This window comes from Hydra vulgaris, chromosome 03 (assembly GCF_038396675.1).
Source record: "Hydra vulgaris chromosome 03, alternate assembly HydraT2T_AEP".
Taxonomy (NCBI): domain Eukaryota; kingdom Metazoa; phylum Cnidaria; class Hydrozoa; order Anthoathecata; family Hydridae; genus Hydra; species Hydra vulgaris.
The window spans coordinates 55,044,528-55,067,500 of NC_088922.1; the positions used below are offsets into that span (position 1 = coordinate 55,044,528).

At 27.8% G+C, this 22,973-nt stretch overlaps 3 protein-coding genes across 6 annotated transcripts in view; 2 read left to right on the forward strand and 1 right to left on the reverse strand.

The window, feature by feature from the left end:
* Positions 1-1,944: 1,944 nt before the first annotated feature.
* On the forward strand, positions 1,945-6,776 carry LOC136078274 (uncharacterized). The gene is made up of 2 exons (XM_065793719.1): positions 1,945-2,211; positions 5,547-6,776. Exon 2 carries the CDS (start codon positions 5,642-5,644, stop codon positions 6,488-6,490), a length of 849 nt encoding a protein of 282 aa, XP_065649791.1. The 5' UTR covers positions 1,945-2,211; positions 5,547-5,641; the 3' UTR covers positions 6,491-6,776.
* Positions 6,777-11,347: 4,571 nt separating this feature from the next.
* LOC100212925 (sodium/potassium-transporting ATPase subunit alpha-like) overlaps positions 11,348-22,973 on the reverse strand; it is a 75,075-nt gene continuing 63,449 nt past the window's right edge. For all 4 annotated transcript variants that reach the window (XM_065793721.1, XM_065793722.1, XM_065793720.1 and 1 more), the window contains exons 11-14: positions 16,536-16,927; positions 15,261-15,526; positions 14,993-15,186; positions 11,348-11,651 (exon numbers count right to left, since the gene is read on the reverse strand). In XM_065793721.1, the coding sequence (XP_065649793.1) occupies positions 11,623-11,651; positions 14,993-15,186; positions 15,261-15,526; positions 16,536-16,927 (881 nt within the window). In that variant the 3' untranslated portion in view covers positions 11,348-11,622. The remainder of the gene's footprint in view (positions 11,652-14,992; positions 15,187-15,260; positions 15,527-16,535; positions 16,928-22,973) is intronic.
* Positions 18,851-20,473, forward strand: LOC136078276 (uncharacterized). Its single transcript, XM_065793726.1, has 2 exons — positions 18,851-18,993; positions 19,479-20,473. Exons 1-2 carry the CDS (start codon positions 18,906-18,908, stop codon positions 20,438-20,440), a joined length of 1,050 nt encoding a protein of 349 aa, XP_065649798.1. The 5' UTR covers positions 18,851-18,905; the 3' UTR covers positions 20,441-20,473.

Here is a 22,973-nt window from a genome sequence, read left to right on the forward strand (position 1 = left end):
TTACGCTTGCACGTTTTAATTTCCCGCACTTTACACAATGACTAACAAACAAAAACAAAACAAAAGATTTTGAAATGCTGCGTTGCAATGCCTTCGAAACTGCTAATAATATTTTACTTAATGATTTTTACGACTCTGGTGCGCAAATTTTTCACTGAAATAATTTTGATTCAAAATATTTTCAAACAGAAACTTTTAAAATTGAACTTGAAACTTTAAAAATAACTGAAATACGCATAAATATAAGAATAAAAATTTTGATAAACTAAAACACTTTCTAACAGATAGCAATTACTCATTTAGTATGATTTGCATAACGAAACGTGGTGTTCTGATAAATCATTTCAAACAAACTCAAATTTTAAAATTCCAAATTATAAACTAATATCTTTTGAAAGAAAAACAAACAACAGGGGAGAGATCGCAGCGTATATTCTAAATAACCAAGTGCTTAAAGTAAGACAAGACCTCTCCTACTCTGACACTGATGACGAAGTCTTTACTATTGAGATAACGGGTAATAAATCAAAAAATAATATAATTTCCACTTGCTATAGACCACCAGAAGGTGATATAATTAAATTTTTCAAATTTTTTAAATGAAATCTTTCTCAAAATAAATGACAAGGGGGAAAATTTTTTCTTTATAGTAAGGCCGAAGACAACTTTTTTTGATGTTTGAGCTTAGCAACTTTGAAACATGAAGAAGACTCCATATTTAAGTATGTTCATATATATGAGGAATGAGGATGCTATGCAAAAAATTGCGGTGATTGGAGACTGGGAACAACAAAAACCCCAGCCCCAAATAGGAGGCAATGATTTAAATGTTAACCGTATAATTATAAATTATAACAGTATAAACAAATATACTAATTTAAATATTAACAGCCTAAACTACAAAGAAAATGCGGTTGCTAAACTCTTTTTTGATAATCTGTTTCAATTGTGTATCCTTCCAATCATCAACAAATCTACCCGGATAGCCCCAACCTCCTTCTATGCCAGGGCCGCCGCGTGGGTAAGAGGCGCCTTTTTGCCAGATTATTTAGAGCGCCCTTCCCTGAACTGAATCCCAATGTTAAAAACTATGACTTGTTATGAATTTAGTCATTAAAATATTTCCAATGAATTCTTTTATTTTATTAAATAATTACAGGTTATATAATACGATAATATACAGGTTATATACATACAATATACAATATTAAATCTAAGCAATCAATAAAATTTGCTTGTCTCAAACATATATTAGGAATTAGATTACTTTATAATTATTCATCAAAGAAGGAAACATTCACACGACCATCTACCGAAAACCAACTGACACAATAGGACTACTTCATTATGACTCACATCATCCTACACACACCATACCGGGCACCATATACAGCCAAGCTCTCAGATACTGCACTATCATTACAGAACTTAACAACCTAAAAAAAGAACTTAAATACCTAACTATGACACTAGTACTTAGGGACTATCCTCTGCACATCATCAACAATAACATTAAAAAAGCGCTTTATAAAACGCAACATGAACTCATCAACAACAGGCGAGCGCAGGAAAATACAGAATGACTAACGATAATTACACCATATACTCCCATTGGACAACAAATCAACAGCATTATTCTTAATAACTGGAACATGATTGACCCAGACTTACAACTACAGGACATATTTCCACACAAACCACTATCAGTACATACAAACTTAAAATCTATTAAAGACTTACTAATACACACTAAACACCAACAATAATAACTGTACAAAAAATATCAGCTTTTACTTCAACCCCTCTATCAACATCATCTAAATGGAAACGCAAAACTTTTTATGAACAAAAACTCTGGTTCATCAAGACTCTAAAAACTAACGCAAATTTGTCATCGGCGTTCCAGGCCTCGCTTGCCTCAGTCTCTTATTCAGCATAAAAGTCATTTCTAAAACCGCATGTTATTCTGTTTGAACTCTGATACAGAGCGGTGAGTTTAAAATTACTTCAATTTATTTACATTCTTTGGATATTTAGGCGGATTAAGATTCCTATCAATCTTTATACATTTAAACATTCCCTGTATACCACTGTTTATTGATAATTCTAAATTTAACTTTTATAACAACGACAAGCGGATATTTATCATCAAGAACACATTTTACATCCTCATCACGATTTAAACCAAAGATAATATTTACTTTCAAAATGGTAAGCACACATGTTTTTATTACTTAACTCTCTTTTATTCTATTTGCAATTATATTTGTAGACAATTTATATATAATAATATTTATATGTAAGGGGACTTATGTCTTTGTTTTTTATCATTTTACTAAGGTTTTAAATATACAGTTTTAATTTATAAATATGTACCAAAATGACTACCAATTTGTGTTGCGTGTCTGTGGTACATAATAAATGTCATATGTTATCTATGTGAATACCTACATTGACATTCACAAGTAGATACACAAAGGCCCTGGTCAGAGTTGACCAAGAAAAGAGCAAACTAAGTCTAAGATAAACCATCCCATCACAAAGTACTGGTGTTTTACAAATTTTGAGCACGTGCTCGTTTTTAGCAAAGTAGTGTCCACAGGGTGTCGACCATTGGTCAGGCGCCAGACCTTCGAAACTCCCTGATGACAATTAATGGTCCTGATGAGAATGTCATCTTGACACTACATGGGTAATTGGATAATAGAACACCTATATTTTAATCATATACCACTCAATACACCGATGATTGTCATTCTACTATTTGTACTAATATTTCTAGAATTTATATTTGCTAATTTATGCCTATAGAGTTATACTTAACCCATACTGAGTCATTATAACATTACACTAACACCTATTTAACACAATAAATGTGTGAAATAGCCAGTGTAATGTATATAATACATATAAATAATATATGGATGTCTTGGAATATATATGTATGTCCATGGGGTATATGTGTGTGCATAAACATGCGTGAGCACACATATACTCATGTGTTTGTATGAATATATACGTAACTATTTTTTATCAGTGAGTGTTTATGCATATGTATGTATTTATGTATATATTTGTAGACAGATACATACATATCTTTATGTATGTGTATGTATGTTTGTGGGTATATATATATATATATATATGTTGAAGGGTATGTATATATATACATTTAGTGGTTGTATGTGTACAGCCAAAATGCATAACCACTGCCCAGTACTACCTAGTTTCACATTAGGTGTCCAGTACTACATTATGTGCTTGTGCATATCAGGGTATACATAATATGTGTAATGTTACTATAAATATACATGATATTTAATACATAATTACTGTCAAATACACTAAAGGTACTACATCTAATATTGTTTTTATAGTCACTGCATCTTTTTACTACATATATTTATCACACCTATAACTGAAGCCACACCACACTAACTATATATTAAACGAATCATTCCACTCCAAATATTCTACTAGAGCCCTGTTACATACACCATCTGATAACTACTTAAAAAACGAATAATCCTACTCCAACTCTGTGACATACACCCATACACATCCCTCTATAAAAAATAAGTAAAAACACTGAAATTATATCTAAATGCACACACATGTTATTGTTAATGTATCATTGTCACACTGTTAAAATACTATAATAATGCTAATAAAGAGTTATTAAGCTAATGAGAAATAAAAAAACACAAATTCACATTATTACTAGACACCAAATAACTTAATTCTGATAACCAGCTTCCAACTACTAATATTGTTTTAAAACTAAAAACTCATACTAAAGACACAAGTCACCATAAATATAAGTAAACACTATCTCAACCATACTACACATACAGTTTGTTTAATTGACAAGAGGCTACCTGCTACCTATTTTATAAAACGAATAATTCTTCTCCACTTCAGATACTCCTGTTAACATAACAGTCACATGACATTTTCACAGTTACTCTTATAACTTTTACATAATTTCATATAATCTTAGATTATAAGTTGTAAAATATATGTATGTGTATGTATGTATATATGTATGTATATGTGTATCTATGTGTGTATGTATATATGTATGTGTATATATGTATATATATATATATATATATGTGTATATGTGTATATGTATATATGTATGTGTGTATGTATATATGTATATATATATATATAGATTATTAGTTGGAGAATAGATATATAAGAGTTACTATATTAGTGGAATTCTGTTTAAGTTTTCCAGATTATCTAGTTGCAATAAACTGCTATTTTAAAATACATGTTACTGGACTTCTAGTATTCACGTCCAACTTACGTTACAACAGTTTAAATGACTTTCAACCAATTTTATACTTACACCTCATACCATCAAGACATTTTATTACAGTAGAGACACACAAGTACACAGCATTGACTGTCTACATCACATACACATCTACTAGACACAAAACAGTTCACAACTCTTACTGACCCTCGTTATACTGCAACAAAGCACTGCACTTATCGACACTCATTTCAACAAAAGTGACTTACAATTGTATGCAAGTTGTACTGAGCCCCACAAAGTGTCCTCTGGTCCCAGTGTCAATTCAGAAGTCTGTGGCAATCGTCCTGACAGGATACTCTGAGAATAGTCCTTTTGGGATAACACAATGGGATACCTTGACGAAACACCCTGGTGTATACCCAGAGTGGAACTTCTTTTGGGATGCCTGTCTCGGGCGAAAGTTGGAGGTCCTCTTGTGTTCATACTGTACCATAGGGCACAAATCCATACTGTACTCAAGACGTCCATGACATACTTAAATCGATAATGTATGTTTACCGCCCTAATAATACAGACCACATGATAACTACTTGTAAAACGAATAATTCTACTCCATCACTGATACTGTCTACACATTACACTTACGTATCTCGACTATTGTTTATTGTTATTGTTTATTTTACAACATTATATTTATCATTTTTTAGTAATTTTCTACTCTGAGGCTCTTTGTTTTCTACTGGACATCTGTCCTTTTGTACTTTTATCTCACTCTGCTCAACTCTGTTTAACTTATTATTCATCCCTAAGGCGTTCACTGCTCGGTGCAGCTTCACTAAAATGCTTTGCATTTACAACAAAAATTTATCTAAAGAACCTGATTTTTCTAATGAACCTGAAAGTCGATATTTCTTATTTTGCGCGCCTGATAATTTTGATTTTTTTCTGATTCCAGACATCTAAGGATTTTAAGTTAAAATTTATTATATATTAATATTTTAAATTTATTTATATTTTGTGCCATAAAAAATTCTATATACAAATTTAAAGCACTGGTAAAAAAATTTATTGTTCTTAAGTATAATAGAAAATACAATATTGGGTTTCATAAATCAGAAAATATTCGTTTTTTGTAATTGTCAAATATTTAACAATAATTCTTATTTAAGAGAAAAATTTCATGCGTTTTTTCTTTTGTGACAACAATTTAATATTGTAAATTATAATTTTATAATGAATGCCTGATGAAAATCAATAAATAAAGGGTGTTTTTTTTTAGAGGTATAGAACTTTAAGTTGGCATTACTGTTCAAGATGGCGACCGATTTAATAGGTGACAAGTGATTTATTCTCAGTTTGGTTTGGCAATTCATCATGAATAGACTCACGCCTGAACAACGCTTGCAAATAGTTCAATTTTATTTCGAAAATAATGGTTCTGTGCGGAATACGTATCGCGCTCTACGTCCATTTTATCCTCGACAAAATCATCCATCAGAGCAGTTAATTCGATTAACCATGGAACGTTTTCGCACCACGTTTACTCTTATTGATAACTCGCATCCCCAGAGACGCCGTACGGTGCGTACAGAAGAAGCTATTGCTACTGTAGAGCGTAGCATTGCGGAAGACCCGAATGACTCTATCCGCCATCGAGCACAGGAATTGGATCTGTGTCCATCCACTGTATGGAAGATTTTGCGGAAGGATCTTGGTATGCGTGCTTACAAAATCCAACTCGTGCAAGAATTGAAGCCAAACGATCATCAAGCAAGGCGTAAATTCGTCGAATGGGCCCAAAACGAGATTGCCGTTGTTCCCGATTTTCATAAGCGAATTTTCTTTAGCGATGAAGCGCACTTCTGGTTGAATGGTTACGTCAACAAACAAAACTGCCGCATTTGGAGTGAAGATAATCCTCAAGTGTATGTCAAAACACCGTTACATCCAGAAAAAATGACTGTTTGGTGCGCTTTATTGGCTGGTGTAATCATTGGTCCGTACTTCTTCAAAAATGATGATGGCCATAACGTTACAGTCAATAGTGATAGGTATAGAGCCATGATTACAAATTTTTTCATTCCTGAATTGAACAACCATGATGTCCAGGAGCTGTGGTTTCAACAAGACGGCGCAACATGTCACACAGCTCGTGCCACAATCGATTTATTGAAAGACACGTTTGGTGACCGCCTAATTTCACGTTTTGGACCTGTGAATTGACCTCCAAGATCTTGTGATTTAACACCGCTAGACTACTTTCTGTGGGGCTATGTAAAGTCATTGGTCTATGCGGATAAGCCACAAACGCTTGACCATTTGGAAGACAACATTCGCCGTGTTATTGCCGATATACGGCCACAAATGTTGGAAAAAGTCATCGAAAATTGGACGTCCAGATTGGACTACATCCGAGCCAGCCGTGGCGGTCATATGCCAGAAATTATATTTAAAATGTAATCCCACAAGATTATTTTTCTAATAAAAAAAATTCTTGTCAATCGAATAATCCATCGTTGTTTTATTGCAATTTAAAGTTCTATACCTCTAAAAAAAACACCCTTTATTTGTTTTACACAGAAGACAAATGCAGTCCAAGGACAAAAAGTTCTATAGAATTTCTATAGAATTTCTATAAACTTTTGAAACATATGGCCTATAGAAATTCTATAGAATTCTATAGATTTTCTATAGAATGTTTATTAATTTCTATAGAAATTGCTATAAAACTTTTTTTCTATAGAAAAAAAAAGAAGAAAAAAGTTCTATAGGAATTTCTATTGAAATTAACAACAATTTCTATTGAGATTCTATAGAAGTTCTATAAAATTCTATAGAATTTCTATAGGCCATATGTTTCAAAAGTTTCTAGAATTTCTATAGAACTTTTATATCTTGGGGTGGTGGTCTTGACTAGACGTAAACATCATAAATGAACATATATGTTACATTTTACGCAAACGTCGCACTTGAGCATATGTATGTATATGTATAATGTCGCGCGCCGCGGTGACGCCTTTATCGAACGAAATTGAGAGATCTACACCGATCGCATCGCATGAAGTGACGAGTGCGTTTTTATAGCGTAGTAGAATAAGGTATACGTTGCGCGCGCGTTTCCAGTATCTCTCTAATAAATCCATATGTGTCACTTTTTATTTTTCTATATTTAATTTTAATTTTTTTTATTTAGTAAGGTAGCGCCGAGTGAAAGAGGCGCCTGACGGCGCCTTTTTCACTCGGCGCCCTTGTGCGGGGCACAATATGAACAACCGTACGCGGCGGCCCTGGTCTCTGCTATAGACAATATATTACCAAATACATTTCTAGAAACCTCTTTAAAAGCAGGAATTGTCAAAACCGATATATATGATTTTCCTATTTATTTTTCATTATCTCAAGATTTAAGAATCTATAACAATCCCAAAACCAAAATTTATAAAAGAAAAGTCAATCAGTTTTCTATTCAAAATTGTAAAGACTCGCTATCGGTAGTAAATTGGGATGGAGTGTATCAAGAATGTAACCTTGGACACACAAATTCCGCATACAACTTATTTATAAATATTTTTCTAGATCACTACAATAGACATTTCCCTGTTGAAGAGAAATAGATAAAGCTAAAGTATTTAAACTGCCCATGGATAACTAACGGGATTAGAAAATCATCAAAAACAAAGCAAAAACTCTATATCAAGTATTCAAAAAACAGAAACGAAACTAAATTATCTATATACAAGGAATACAAAAATCTGTTTGAAAAAATTAGAAAGAATTCAAAAAAAAAAATTATTCAAAACAACTACAAAAAAGCAAAAGTGATATTAAAAAAACCTGGAACATATTAAAAGAAATAATAGGTAAAAACCATACAAAATCAAATAATATACCCAATAAAATTATTGTTAACGAAACTGAATGTATCGACAAAATTTCTATCGCTAAAAACTTCTATAGTTTTTTGGCAAGCATAGGCCCTAACATGGCTTCAAAAATTCAATGCCCTGGTATTTCCTTTGAAACCTCACAAACCAACATTTCTGTTTAAATATTTTCTCTGGACTAAACCATGAAGAGCTAGAAATTGCAAAAAACTCGCTTAAGACGAATAAAGCTCCTGGGATAAACGATATTTGCAGCTATATAGTTGTAAATGTGTTTCCGGTGATAAAACAACCAATCTATGAAATATTTAAATCTTCAATTATTACAGGATCTGTACCGAATAAATTAATAATAGCTAAGGTAATACCAATATTAAAAACCGGGGATTCATTTACACTAAATAACTACAGACCTATCTCAGTTCTTCCTGTACTTTTAAAACTTTTGGAAAGAGAAATATTCAATAAACTGTATAAATATCTGACAGTTAAATGAAAAAAAGTTTGGCTTCCGAAAGCAACATTCAACCAAACACGCAATTCTTGATCTTATAAATAGTATAAATGACTCATTTGAAACATGTTCTTGGAGTCTTTGTTGATTTATCTAAGGCGTTTGACACAGTAGATCACGATATCTTAATTAGGAAAATGAAAAAATATGGGATAAAAGGTGTTGCACTAAACTGGTTCAAAAAATTTTTACTAGGCAGAAAACAATGCGTTATTGTTCATGAAAAAAAACTTTCAAAATTACTTAAAACAAAATGCGGTGTCCCCCAAGGTTCCATTCTTGCACCATTTTTGTTTTTAATATACATAAACGATCTTCCTAAAGCCTCAAGTAAATTGGATGTCATAATGTTCGCAGACGACACTAATTTATTTTATGCATCCTCATCTATTACAGAACTTTATGAAACTACAAATACTGAACTTGAAAAAATAAACAGTTGGTTAAAATCTAACAAATTACCGCTAAATACTTTCTTTTTCATTCTAACCTTAAAAAAATACCACCCGATTTACCTTCGCTGAATATAGATACTCAAGAAATAGAAAGAACCCAAGCAACTAAATTTCTAGAGATGCTTATTGATGAGAACATTTCATGGAAATCACATATAGATATATTAAATATCAAAAAACATTGGTATCCTCTACAAAGCTAGTTCTATACTGTCTCCTGATAATTTAAAGTTCCTATACTTCTCGTTCACACAAAGCTACTACATATACGCTAATGTTGCATGGGCGAGTACTCATAAATTCAAACTAACCACGCTATATCAAAAACAAAAACATGCAATAGTTTTTAATAAGGAAGAACGGAAAAGTTCAACGTACCTTTTAAAAAAACTAATCTCTCGCGCTTTTCCATTTTGTACCGTGGTCCTTGTCTATATAACAAATTAATATCCAAAAATACTCAACTGGAAAAATCAAATAACTTAAATACTCTGAAAACGTTATTAAAAGATCTCATTTTAAACACTAACAACTTTATGAAGTTTTATTAACTCCAAAACATTTAAAACTATATATAAAACCAACTTTGTTCCGAAACCAATGTAAACTCTAATAACTCTAAAAACTCTGAATAACTCAAAAACAAAATAATAAAAATGCAAAAACAAATATTAGGCTTATTTATCAACACCTGAACGACTATATATTACCTATTTAGAAAATTGTGTACCTACTTTATTTATGTGTATTGAAAAACTTCTTTTTTTCTGCATTCTTTGTTTTTTTGCATTTTGGATTTTTATTTTCATTATGCCGAAAATTAACTTTTTTTTTTTTAGAATATAAACTTATTTTAAATTGAAGAAGTATCCAAAAATTTTAGTCACGCATTTATGCGTAACTAATATTTTTGGATACTTCAATCGTTATAAAACCGTTATAACGGTTTCTTGATGACAAGACAGTCGGTCTTCTACAAGTTTTCCGCATTCTTTGAAGTAATTGCTAATACTTTACAGTTTTATTTTATATATTTTTTGTATAACGTAACTTTGTAAAGATTTTTTTTGATTTTTTTTTTAAATTTTACTTACTCTGTAAAGATTCTATTATATATTATGAATTTGTAAAGATTAAAGAACAAAAAAGTTAAAAAAAAAAAGATTTAAACAATATCAAATTTAGGTGAGAATATTTGAAAGTTAGTTAAAAACGCTAATTTCTGTCCGTCAATATATTATCTTAATTAATTTTCAGCCTAGCATTTTTTGATGGAGTATGGTGTAGATTTTCTTTGGGAGAGCAAAACAAAATCGCAGTCAGGTAATCTTACTTTAGATCTCATATGCATGACATAGAGAGTTTGATCAAGACCGTGTAGTTGGTTTGATGTCAAACATAATGTTTAATTAGTTACGAGACCTTCATTTTTAGCAGCCAAATTAATATCAGGAGCTTACAGTAATGAAAAAACGGTACCAAGGAAGATAGGTTATCAGAATAATGTCATGTTACTATTGAAAATCAATGCGCCACATGATTCCATAAAAATTTTAAATAAAACATAAAAATATAGCTTTCAAAATTTGACATTTTTCAGGGCAAAATGACATTATTTTGGCATTTTACAACCAAACTTTTGGCATTTAACACGTAGAAAGTTCTGGCAATATATATAGTTCCAGTTGAAGCAAGAAAATCCAATCAGATTACATGTTTTTAATGACAGTGAATTACTTTTGATCGTCATTTAAGAAAATGACAATTAAAGACTTTGACTTTAATGTTTGTAAAGTTAATATCAATCAATTAAATGTAGAAATTCTAAGTTAAAATTTGGCTCAACATTTATATGAATATTAATATGAACATAAATGTTGATCCGAATTTTAATGAATATAGTTTTAACCAGTTTTAAGATTCATTAATTAAAATCATTGATAATTTTAACTTAAACTTTTTAATTCGCGTTGAAATATATCGTTGATATGTTTTAAGATTCAAAACTGTTTTTACCAGGATTAATCAACCCTACCTTCCAACTGCCTATCATTAGGTTGATTTTCTTGTAAAAACTTGTAAAAATAAAGTGTAGTAATAAATTATGTTGAGATTATGAGTTCTGGAAAAAAAAAATTAGGTTAGCTTTAGTTACTTGGGGAAAAGAAATAATTTATAACTTTTAAATATTGGTTGTAATTAATAATCCAGCAATTAGATAAAAACATTTGCAAATTTAAATATAAAACTATAAAAAAATATACAATACAAAAATAAACATCATGCAAGAATAAATATAAATTACATATTTTAAAAAGACGTCAAACAAAATCATTGAAAATTAAAAATTATATAAAATAAAAAAATAAAACAATTTAATTTTTTTAAAACAATGACAAACATTTTTAAACTAGCGTATCTTTGTCAACTTTAAAGCAATCGAATACTTTGTTAACTCTAAACGAGGACCTTAATTAATGAAAAAAGCAATGGAAACAGTTTCTAATAATACGCTTCTTTATCTAACCAACCTAAGAAAAATAATAAAAATATAAATTCATAAAAAGTGGCTGTCAAAGAAAAGAAAATAAAGTTGATGTTATTTTACAATTTTACAATATTAGATATTAACAATATTTTATGTATTAAGTATGAATAATATAAACAAACAAAAAATAACTTTGTGTATGTGCGTTAAGTTGGATGCATGTTGTCAGTGCTCGATTAAGGGCTATAGCAACGGGTCCTACAGTTTTAGGGGCCCTGATTCAAAATAAAAAACACTCTGGAAACAAAATCATTGATTATTGACATGGAAAGAGGCCTCCTGTTTTAAAATAGCCCCGGACCCCTAAAAAATTTTTAAAAATTACTTGATGAAGAAATTCATTAAAAGGAATTGATGAAAGCTTTTCATTATAATGAAAACTGTATTGAATGCAATTAACCCCAAGGGGTAATGCAAATAAGCCCCAAGGATGGGGAACTTTAGCTGGATGCAGTTAACATCTGCCCAAGATTAGTATTTTTATCGAAACATCATCTCTTGCCTTTACTCAATTAAGAGTCCAAAGGCAGGGGTAGAATTAATTTCTCCTAGCCTTTGCCTAGAAAAGCAAATCCTTTAGCAAAATCTTTAGAAAATAATATCAGAAACTAATATTATTTAAATTTTATTATTATAAACTAACGGAATTTCTGTTACAAATTTATTGAAAAAGAATTAGCAAAAAAGATTTTTTATAGAGTTATCAGTAAAATTTATTTTTTTGAAAGTAAAATTTGTTTTAATTTTGTCTTCAGTGTGTGATTTAGGTTCAAAATTTAATTTATTTAATTTTATATCATTTTATTTTTAAAAAATTGACAACAGCTTGTTGAAATTAAAGTGCAAACATATTATGTATTATACAAACCAGAGCCTAATTTGAAATGAACTCTATAATTTCAACAGATTGTTTGTAGCACTAACACAATAAGTCCTTAATTTTAATGGTCTAATATCAATGGACTTCAATCCGTTGAAATTTTAATCCATTAAAAACTTCAATTTTAAACTATTTTTATTTGAAAATAACAAAAATATGTAAAAAGATATCTACAAAAATCTAGATGTAAGTTTTATTTATGTAAGACAAGTTTTATTTATGTAAGTTTTATTTATGTCAGTTAAGGCAAGTTGTTAACAAGGTATGTGACCGTCTTTGTTACCTATGTAAAGTCTACATCTTCTTTTAAAAGAGTAAAAAATTTTTTGAGAATATTCAAACTTATTGTTTGAATATTCTCAAGTAGAAATAAATAAAAAAGTCATCATATAACTCTTTTAAACTTTCCTTTAGTTCTGAAGTTGCAGAAACCAAGCTGAACCGATTGTGAAGGAGCATTATCTTGCTGAAATATCCATCTCCAAAAAAAATAGGTCTCTTGTTGGAATCGAACGATTTTTAACTTTATCAATGTATGATTGCAATATGATCTTGAGAATCAATTAGTTTGAGTTTTGTTGGTAAATTGAATTTTTCTTTTAGAATTACCAACAAAACTCAAACTAATTTATTATATATAACAACGCTTGAATTAATTTATTGTAAAGTGGAATGTTTTGAGTTTTTTAAAAACGGTAAACTCTGTTTTTATTATTAAACTTTTTTATTACTAAACTCAAAAGATTCAATATATTCAATAAAAAAATATTGATCTTAAATATTCAATAAAAAAAATATTGATTAAAAATATTAAATATTCAATAAAAAAAAAATTGATCTTAAAAATATGATATAAAATCTCATTATAACCATATTATTACTATTATTATTATTATTAAGAACATTGATTTAAAATTTAATATTTGAATTCATTTAATCAATCATCAGGTAAAACTAGATAAACATACACAAAAATATAACATAATAATGAAACAACTACAAATCACAACATTCTAAAAGAATTTAGGGGTGATCAAATATTTTAAATAAAGAAACCACAACTACTGATAAATTGACTGTTTCATTAAAACGGCATTAACAGTTTTTAATTAACTGAGAATTTGAAGACCAGAAAACTTCTAAATTCACAATCACATAATTTGCTCTTTATCAGTGTGTGTCTGTGTGTGTGTGTGTGTGTGTGTGTGTGTGTGTGTGTGTGTGTGTGTGTGTGTGGTGTGTGTGTGTGTGTGTGTATATATACATCTATATATATACATATATCTATATATATACATATATCTATATATATACATATATCTATATATATATATATACATCTATATATATATATATATATATATATATATATATATATATATATATATATATATATATATATATATATATATATATATATATATATATATATATATATATATATATATATATATATATATATATATATATATATTGATTGGCTTATATTATGCTTATACCCATAGTTGTGATTGGCTTATAATATACTTATATGATAGTTTAAACTTATACTATACTTAGCCAAAATATCAAAAAAAAAAAAAAAAAAAAAATATATAACTAAACAAAACTATGGGTATAAGTATAAACCATTATCAAACTGAAAAAAAATGTTATTACAAAACTCATAAAATTAAAAAAGAAATGATGTGATTGCAACCTAGTTGCCTTAAGTTATATTTCTCTCATGTTGATTAATTTGCGTAGATATTTTCTTACTTGTTTCACTGACATAACTCGCACCACACGTACAATCTAACTGATAAACACCTAGATAACTTCTATTAGGATACAATATGGATTTATTGTGACATAAAATTCAAGTTTTATACCAACTTTGCAAAACTCTCTTTTAAGTATAATGCTTAGTTTCAGAATCCACAGCAGCAATTTTAATGAAATAATGATTTTCAAGTCAACCTGTTGGTTTTCTGCATTTTTATGTGATAGTTTATAAATTTTGGCAATATTTGAAAATTGTTTATAAGAGTGTCCATTTTGGGAAAAGACATGATAGAATCAGTTAAAACTTTGAAAAGCGCAACACACTTATTTTATTTTACATTTAAGTTAATTAAAAAATAAATATTAAAGTTAACATATAAATTTATGTAAATGTTAAATAAAAGTTTGCCACCAAATTTTAGATATATAATTATGTTAGTATTTTTAAATTATTTGATTTAAAAAGAAAAATACTTTTAACAAGAATAGATGTTCAAATCCATAAAAAATTTCCTTAAAAAATGTTGTTAAAATGTAGAAATTGTTAAAAGTGTGCTGCAACAACAAAAAAAGGAGAATTACTGGTTTTGTATAATTAATATAATTAGTGACTTTTTAGTTTAATTTATTTTAAGTATTGTTTGAAATAAAAATCTGTTAATGTTTAAAGAAATTCTCACCTCTAGGGCAACGACTGATAATATACTTCCTGAGCTCATCAACAATAAGTATCAAAAGAGAAAAGGGAAGACCAGGCAGCCAATAATAAAATTTTATAGGTCGCAAACTCAAAGCATTATTTAATTTAGGAGTATAAATAGCTAAGCAAGCCAGAGCTGTTTCAAAAAATATTGCAATGATTACAAGAAGATTTCTAAAAGAAAAAAAAAGATGAAATATAAATTTATAAATTCATAATTACATTTGTTATTAATTTTAACAGCTTACCTCATTCCTTGTTGAAAAAGAGACAGACGACGTGTTTTACTGGCAAGTAGATCACCCCATTGACAAACTACAATAGCAGCAAAAAAAACTGTGTAACCGGTAGATTCTAATTCTTTTCGCTGGTGATAAGTCCATTCATTCCCATAAGAGTCTACAACATTATTTAAAGTTTTGTCATCCCATTTACTTCTAAGTCCAATTAGATATAGCGGCCAAAATCCATTTTGTCCATAAACAATAAAATAAGACAAGAAAGCACCAAATGACTAAAATAAAAGAACATATCAAAACAAAAATACCAAAAGTTGTGTAGTAAAAAATAAAAATGTATTTTAAATATTTTTTAAAATTGTTTTTTATAAATAGAATATTCTTTAGTTCAAAACTTTAGAAAACTGCTTAAAATTTGACTTTTTAATAAAAGAAAATCTGATTAACTTTTTAAAAAAAAAATCTTAACTAAAATAAAATATAAAAAAACTCATGCAATTGGAACGGATTCAACCATGAATAATCTGCAGTACTAATGATAAATTAAATTCATGTTTAAAAGTTTTGTTGTCATTATGGAAATTATCAAAATAAGATTTACCAATGCTACTTTAAATTAAAATAAAAATCATTGCTAAAATAAATACCATTGTTAAAATAAATATCATTGTTAAAATAAATATCATTGTTAAAATAAATACCATTGTTAAAATAAATATCATTGTTAAAATAAATATCATTGTTAAAATAAATACCAATTGTTAAAATTTGTCTTTTTTATTCATTGTCAAAATTTGTTTATAGGGTTTTATTTGCGTTTTTTTATGTTATGAAAACTTAACTTTTGGTATTTAATTATTAAAATGTTTTACTGCTGCTATTCTTTATAATTATAAATTATAAGCAATTTATGTTATTTATGTTATATTATTAAACACATCATTAATCATATCATTTTTTTAAATTGCTTGTTTTTGTTAATAATTATTAAAACATTAAATTTTAAATTATTTAAAAAAAAAGGCAGATAAAACGCTATAATTCTCATGCAACAAATTGTCTTTACTTTCAAGGTCATTACTTTAATATTTTATTTTCAAGGTTGTTGCAATAATTTTTCAAAATGTTTTTTTTTTTTTTTGATTTTCATTAAAACATTAAAAATCAAAATTATGTTAGCTTTGACTAGTATGCCAGACTAATTCCCACTTAAATTGTTTTTTAACACCTACCAGCCCCCATAGACAGCTACCTCAAAATATTTAAAATAACAAAGAAAAATACCTCAATAACACCTCTTATAGCATAGGACTGGCAAACAAGACGAGAATTAACAAGCTTATCAAGCTTAGAGTCTCGAGGTTTGCATTCCATAATATCATTTTCAGCTGGTTCATAAGCCAATGAAATTGCTGGTACAATATCTGTGCCTACACAGATTAGTAACATAGGAATTACTCCAAGTGGCAAAGGTATGTTGAGTATAATAAAAAAAATAAATGGAGTTAATTCAGGAATGTTGCAGGTCAGACTATACACAATTGATTTCTTTAAATTATCAAATATAAGACGTCCTTCCTCAACACCAGTGACAATCGAAGAAAAATTATCATCTAGAAGTATGATATCAGCAGCTTGTTTTGAAACATCAGATCCAGCTATACCCATTGCAATACCTTTCAAAAAATTTTCAATTTAAAAAGTAAAATAAAATAAAAATTATAAAATAATAACTATATAAATAATAAGTAACTAAAATAAAAACAGTAAAAATATATATAAAAACAATAATTATAAATTATTGGTTTTAAATATCAATTAGTAGTTTTAAATTTCATAAAAAGTAGTACAACGCTGAACTTTGTGAAGAGGATGAGTTTTGGATATTGATACTTGTATTTGTATTAATGCTAATAATCCCCTAGTAGCAAGGAATATTGGCGCAATATTAACTTCATATTGGGTATCTTGTCCAATATCAGACAAGATAAGCGATATTGCACCAATATTAGTAAACAAAAATGCGCCAATATTATCATACTTATATTGGCAAGTATTAGCATGTCAATAATGCACCAATATTGTTTGTCTTATATTGGAATGCCAATATTGGCGCTATTTTATTTGCCAATATTGACGCAATATTAGTTTGTCAATATTTTCATATATTGACATTTTCATAATTGTATGCATGCTTAACTTTATTGAATATCAATCATGGCCTTCAGCATACATTTTGAAGTTATTAAATTTGACAATTATAAATAGTTTCTACATTATGTATCTATAGCTTAACTTATGATGTACATGTTAAGTTAATAATTTTAAGGTTTTTTCAAATGCCATTGTATAAAAAAATATACAAGAAATGTCATTTACTTTTTTTGGTGATAAATTATATTCATTTATCATAATATAAAAAAGAAGATCAGCAACTTTTAATGATTTTTGAAAAATGTGCTTTTGCTGTTAATTGCAATTCATAAGTCTGCAATAACTAAATAACATTTACATAAAAGTTAAGTTAAGGTTAACATTGTTTTATATATATATATATATATATATATTGTTTTATATATATATATATATATATATATATATATATATATATATATATATATATATATATATATATATATATATATATATAATATATATATATATATATATATATATATATATATATATATATATACGCAGCAAAAAATATAACGCTAACATAACGGTTACATAACGTTAAATGAAAAGTTTGGCGTTATGTTTTTCGTTATATTAGTAATTAATCTGTCTAAAGCGTTATGTTGGCCAAAGTTATTTGTATATTTGTATATAAATGTAATATGTTTGATTAACCGTTATGTTTACCGTTATGTTGGTTGGAAATATGTCATCACCTTATAATATGACATCATAAAAGTATTTGTAAAAAAAGCGCGAGTCGAAAGTATCTTTGAAAATTGTTTAATTGTTGCACGAGGATTTTTTATAAGAAATAAGACAAGGTTGATTATTTGTAGCAAAATTTAATGATTTATAAATCATTGAAATATATACCATAATGCATTGATATATATATATATATATATAATATATATATATATATATATATATATATATATATATATATATATATATATATATATATGTATATATATATATATATATGTATATATATATATATATATATATATATATATTATATATATATATATATATATATATATATATATAAATTAGTAAAAGACACTTATTTAACTTTTTTCTTCAACTTTAAGTTTCACCATTGCTGAATCATCAGGAAGAGAATATATATATATATATATATATATATATATATATATATATATATATATATATATATATATATATATATATATATATATATATATATATATAAATCCCTAAATAAAATCATATAATATATGATTTATATATAATATATTAATAATATATTATATATAAATCATATATTATATAACTTATATAATATTATTGTTAATGTGCCTTATTGTTATTTTAATTTTATTTTTTAATTTGATTAGTTAATGTGCCTTATTATTACCACAAAATAATATTTATACAAAACATGGTTAATATCATTACTTTCATAATTTATATTGTAACTAGAAAAGAAATAACAAAGAAGAAGATAAAATGATCAAAGCTGTTCTTGTTAAGTACCTTGGCGAACGAAAAATTGTTATTGCTAATAATAGCAGTATTATTGATTTTTTAAATAATGGTATGCATATTTATTTTTAAAAATTTCAGAAATACACATTTAATAATGTTTATAGATTGTTAAGAATAATATAAAATTTTTACATAATATTTTGCCTAAGTAAAAATTTTGCAAATGTATATGCATGCTATTTAATATTTTCATTTTAATTCTTAATCAAGTTTACATAGAGTAACTTTAAAAGCAGACTGCAAAACATTTCAATATAATATATAAAATATATCTTTATTTATACACATATATATTTTTTTATTTTAATATGTTTTATTTTAAGTTGCTGCTTTTAAGTGGGGTTGTCAAATTCTGGTGTCAAAGTTACCCCACATTACCTTTTTAATTTTTTAAACTCATTTAAACTAATTTTTTAAATAAATTTGAAATATTCTTAGAGCCTACAAAAAAGACAGATCTGAAGAAAAATTATGTTTTGTTTTTATTTTAGTTTCAAAGTTGTGTTTTTATTTAAAGTTATGTTTTCATTTTAGTTTCAAAGAAGTTTGCTAGTACAAGTGGGAACATTTGTGGAATCACATGGAATAGATGTAATGTGGATGAAGATACTTTTGTTGCTATTCTAAATGAGCAAAATCTGGAAGTTGAGGCCATGTCTTTGCCAGTGTCTAAACTTTATTCAAGCTCTTTCTGCCAAATGTCATCATGCTTACCAGCAGAATATTGTTCAAAGCATTCATCCAATCCTCCACTATTGACTTATGATGAGACACCTACTTCACACCAACAATCTAGTGACCAATCAAATTTAGAGAGCGCAGCCGATGTATCTGAACCAGTATTTATTCAAGAAGCTTTAGCTCAAAAACGTGGGTTTTCACAGTCTTCATTGACAGGCATTTCCAGTCAACTATCTTATACTGCTCAAGTGGCTTTTGCATCTAATCCACTAACAAATGCAATCCAAAAAGTAAGGTTAAATTGTTGTATTTGTGATTTTAAAACATATAGACCTTATATAATGATATCTCATCTAAAATTACATGGTCAGGCAGGTTCAGTAGTATGCGATAATTGTTTTACTAAATTTAAAAGTGTTAGAGGTTTTCAACTTCATTATAAAAACTGTCTTATTCCAATTACTATGATTGAAGATGTTGAAGAAATTGATGACACAGTTGAAGAAATTGACATTGAGATTCCAACAGAGAATAGAAAGCTTGGTGCATTAGCTCTACACCTAAGAGGAAAATATAGATGTTCTGAAAATGTAGTCAATATTATTTTTTCAAATGTAAAAGATATTTTAACTGATAACACACCAAAAGAAGAGCTATCTACAATTTTCCAGCAATTATCAGCAGAATATTTAAGAAAGCAGTACTTTAAAAATGCTTTCAATGTACCAAAAGTTGAATCTATTTCTGAAAATGGCTTACAGGGATCCTATATTTCATTTAAAGAAATACTTAAGTTTTATTTTGATATCCCCTGAATATGATAAGTGTTTAGAAAATTCTTCTGAAATATTGATTTCATTGCTTTCAGATGATTTAGGTATTACCAATCCAATAGGTAAATCGAGAGGAAACCATAAGTTGTGGGTTTTGTATTTTCAGTTGTTAAATGTAGCTGATTTTTGCCTCAGTAAAACTTTTTCAATATTTCTCTTATCAATAACTGGTTCTAAATCAGTTAAAAATAAAATCTTCATGAAATCACTTCTACTTGATTTAGTTCAATCTCTAAATGAGCTATCTTTATTTGATTCCTCAACTCTAACCGATACTAAAGGTAAGCGATTCACAGTTAAATTAAAGAACTTCATTGGTGATTCGTTAGCATGTAATGTAATTGCTGGTTTTTAGGAAGGTTCTTAGGTGTTGTCGAGTTTGTAATTCTACTTGTTCAGATATGCTTATTCACAATAGACATTCTCAGTGTATTGTTCGTGATATAGAAGAACATAAGATAAGAGTCCAAGAACTTGATAATCCACTTCAACCTCCCAAACAACGTCAAAAATGGTCAAAATTGTATGGTGTTCATTCTGCAAGCATTTTATCAGAAATTAGAAATTTTAATGTCACAAAACAAGTGCTTTTTGATCCCATGCATGATTTGTTAGAGGGTGTAATACCTTTACAGATAGAACTTTACTTAAATAACGCTGTTTTTCAAGATTTATTTACACTAGATAGCTTAAATGACTTTGTAAAGTGCTTTCAGTATCCACTGGACAGTGAAAAACCACCTGTAATAGTCGATTTAGTTATTAAGGGCAAATTTGGAAGTGCTCAGGTGCTATCTCTTTGCCGTGTTTTGCCTATTTTTTTGAGAACCACTGTGGTTGATCGTCATTTTTCATGCCTAATTAAACTTCTTCATATACTTCAATTATGTCTTTCTCCTATTACAACTGATGCTTATTTATTTTGCTCAGAGGAAAAAATAGCTGCTTATCATACACTTTTTATGGAAATCCAGAAAAATTTATACCTAAGCTTCATTTTCATTTTCAGAAAAATTTATACCTAAGCTTCATTTTCTCATACATTATCCACATCAATCCAGACAATTTGGTCCTCTACGATACCACATGTGCATGGGATTTGAGAGAAAACACCAAGTAATTAAAAATATCAGACATTTTAATTTTAAAAATTTGCCATATACAGCCCTAAAGGGCATGATTTTAAACACTGTATCATCTTTTTACAGTTCTACTGGTGAGTTGAATAATGGAGTTCTCTGTGAATTAGATCAAGTAACTTTTAGGAAAAATGTAATATCTCGTATTCAGGTTAATGGTATTAAATATTGTCTTGGGTCATGTTTGTGGTTTAATAGTGGTTTACAATTTCTTGTTTATATAATTAAGGAGATACAAGTAATCGGTGACAAAAAGTTTTTTATTACAACACAGCTCCAATCTGTTGCATATGATGAGATAAGAGGATTTTTTAGTGGTATTGAAGATATTAATATTCCTTTAACACCTATTTCAACAGAAAATATTCCTTTTCCTTGGCCTGCATTTTACTTTAAAGAGGCTGGTAACATCTATATTGTACCCCCAGCACTTCCATATATTACTTGTAATTAAATAGCTAAATACAGTTAGGAGTCATTCATAAAGTACATATGCACCTATTAACAGAGTGAGAAAATACAACCTAAAGTTTACTGCAAGAATAATATTGTCACAAATTATTTTAGACTGAGTTTGTAAATGTTATTTTGCTTAATTTTATATATATATATATATATATATATATATATATATATATATATATATATATATATATATATATATATATATATATATATATATATATATATATATATATATATATATATATTGTTTTATATGTTTGTATAGCTTTTTTTCAATATTTGGAATTTATACTTCTTTATTTTTTTTAAAGTTAATTGAGTTTTATATAGGCGGTGCTATTGTCAGACTTACATCCTGATATTGATGAAAAACATTTTTTGACTTAAGATGCACTTGATAATTAAATGTTATAGTTTATAACTTGTTCTAAATTTTTTATTATAAAGATAAATATGCATTTTTTCATTTGAAGATTTTACCGTGTCAAATTTAATAACGACTTTTTCCTAATATTATGGGATTAATATCTACTTGCATGTTGATTTAGATTGATTAAATTCCTTTTTTTGGTGACGTTAGGCAACAATTCATTAATTACTTTCCTCCACACATTAAACAATTTGTTAGCAGCAACTCTGTAGTAGAAATAAGATTGTGGTCAGAGAATTAATGGCTTGTCTGTTATCATTCTGCTTCTCCCATATCCCAACTCATGCTATCATTGAAAATAGAATTCTTCTGCACAAAATATTTTTTTAAAGTTAAAGTCGACTTGTGTTGGCTTATATCTTTGTTATGGTGAACGATGGGTAAATGAAATATTACGTTTAATAATGTATTTGTTAGTCCAATTAGTTCATACTAAAAGTGATAGTATTAATTTTGCATTTAAAGATTTTATTCTTTTTAA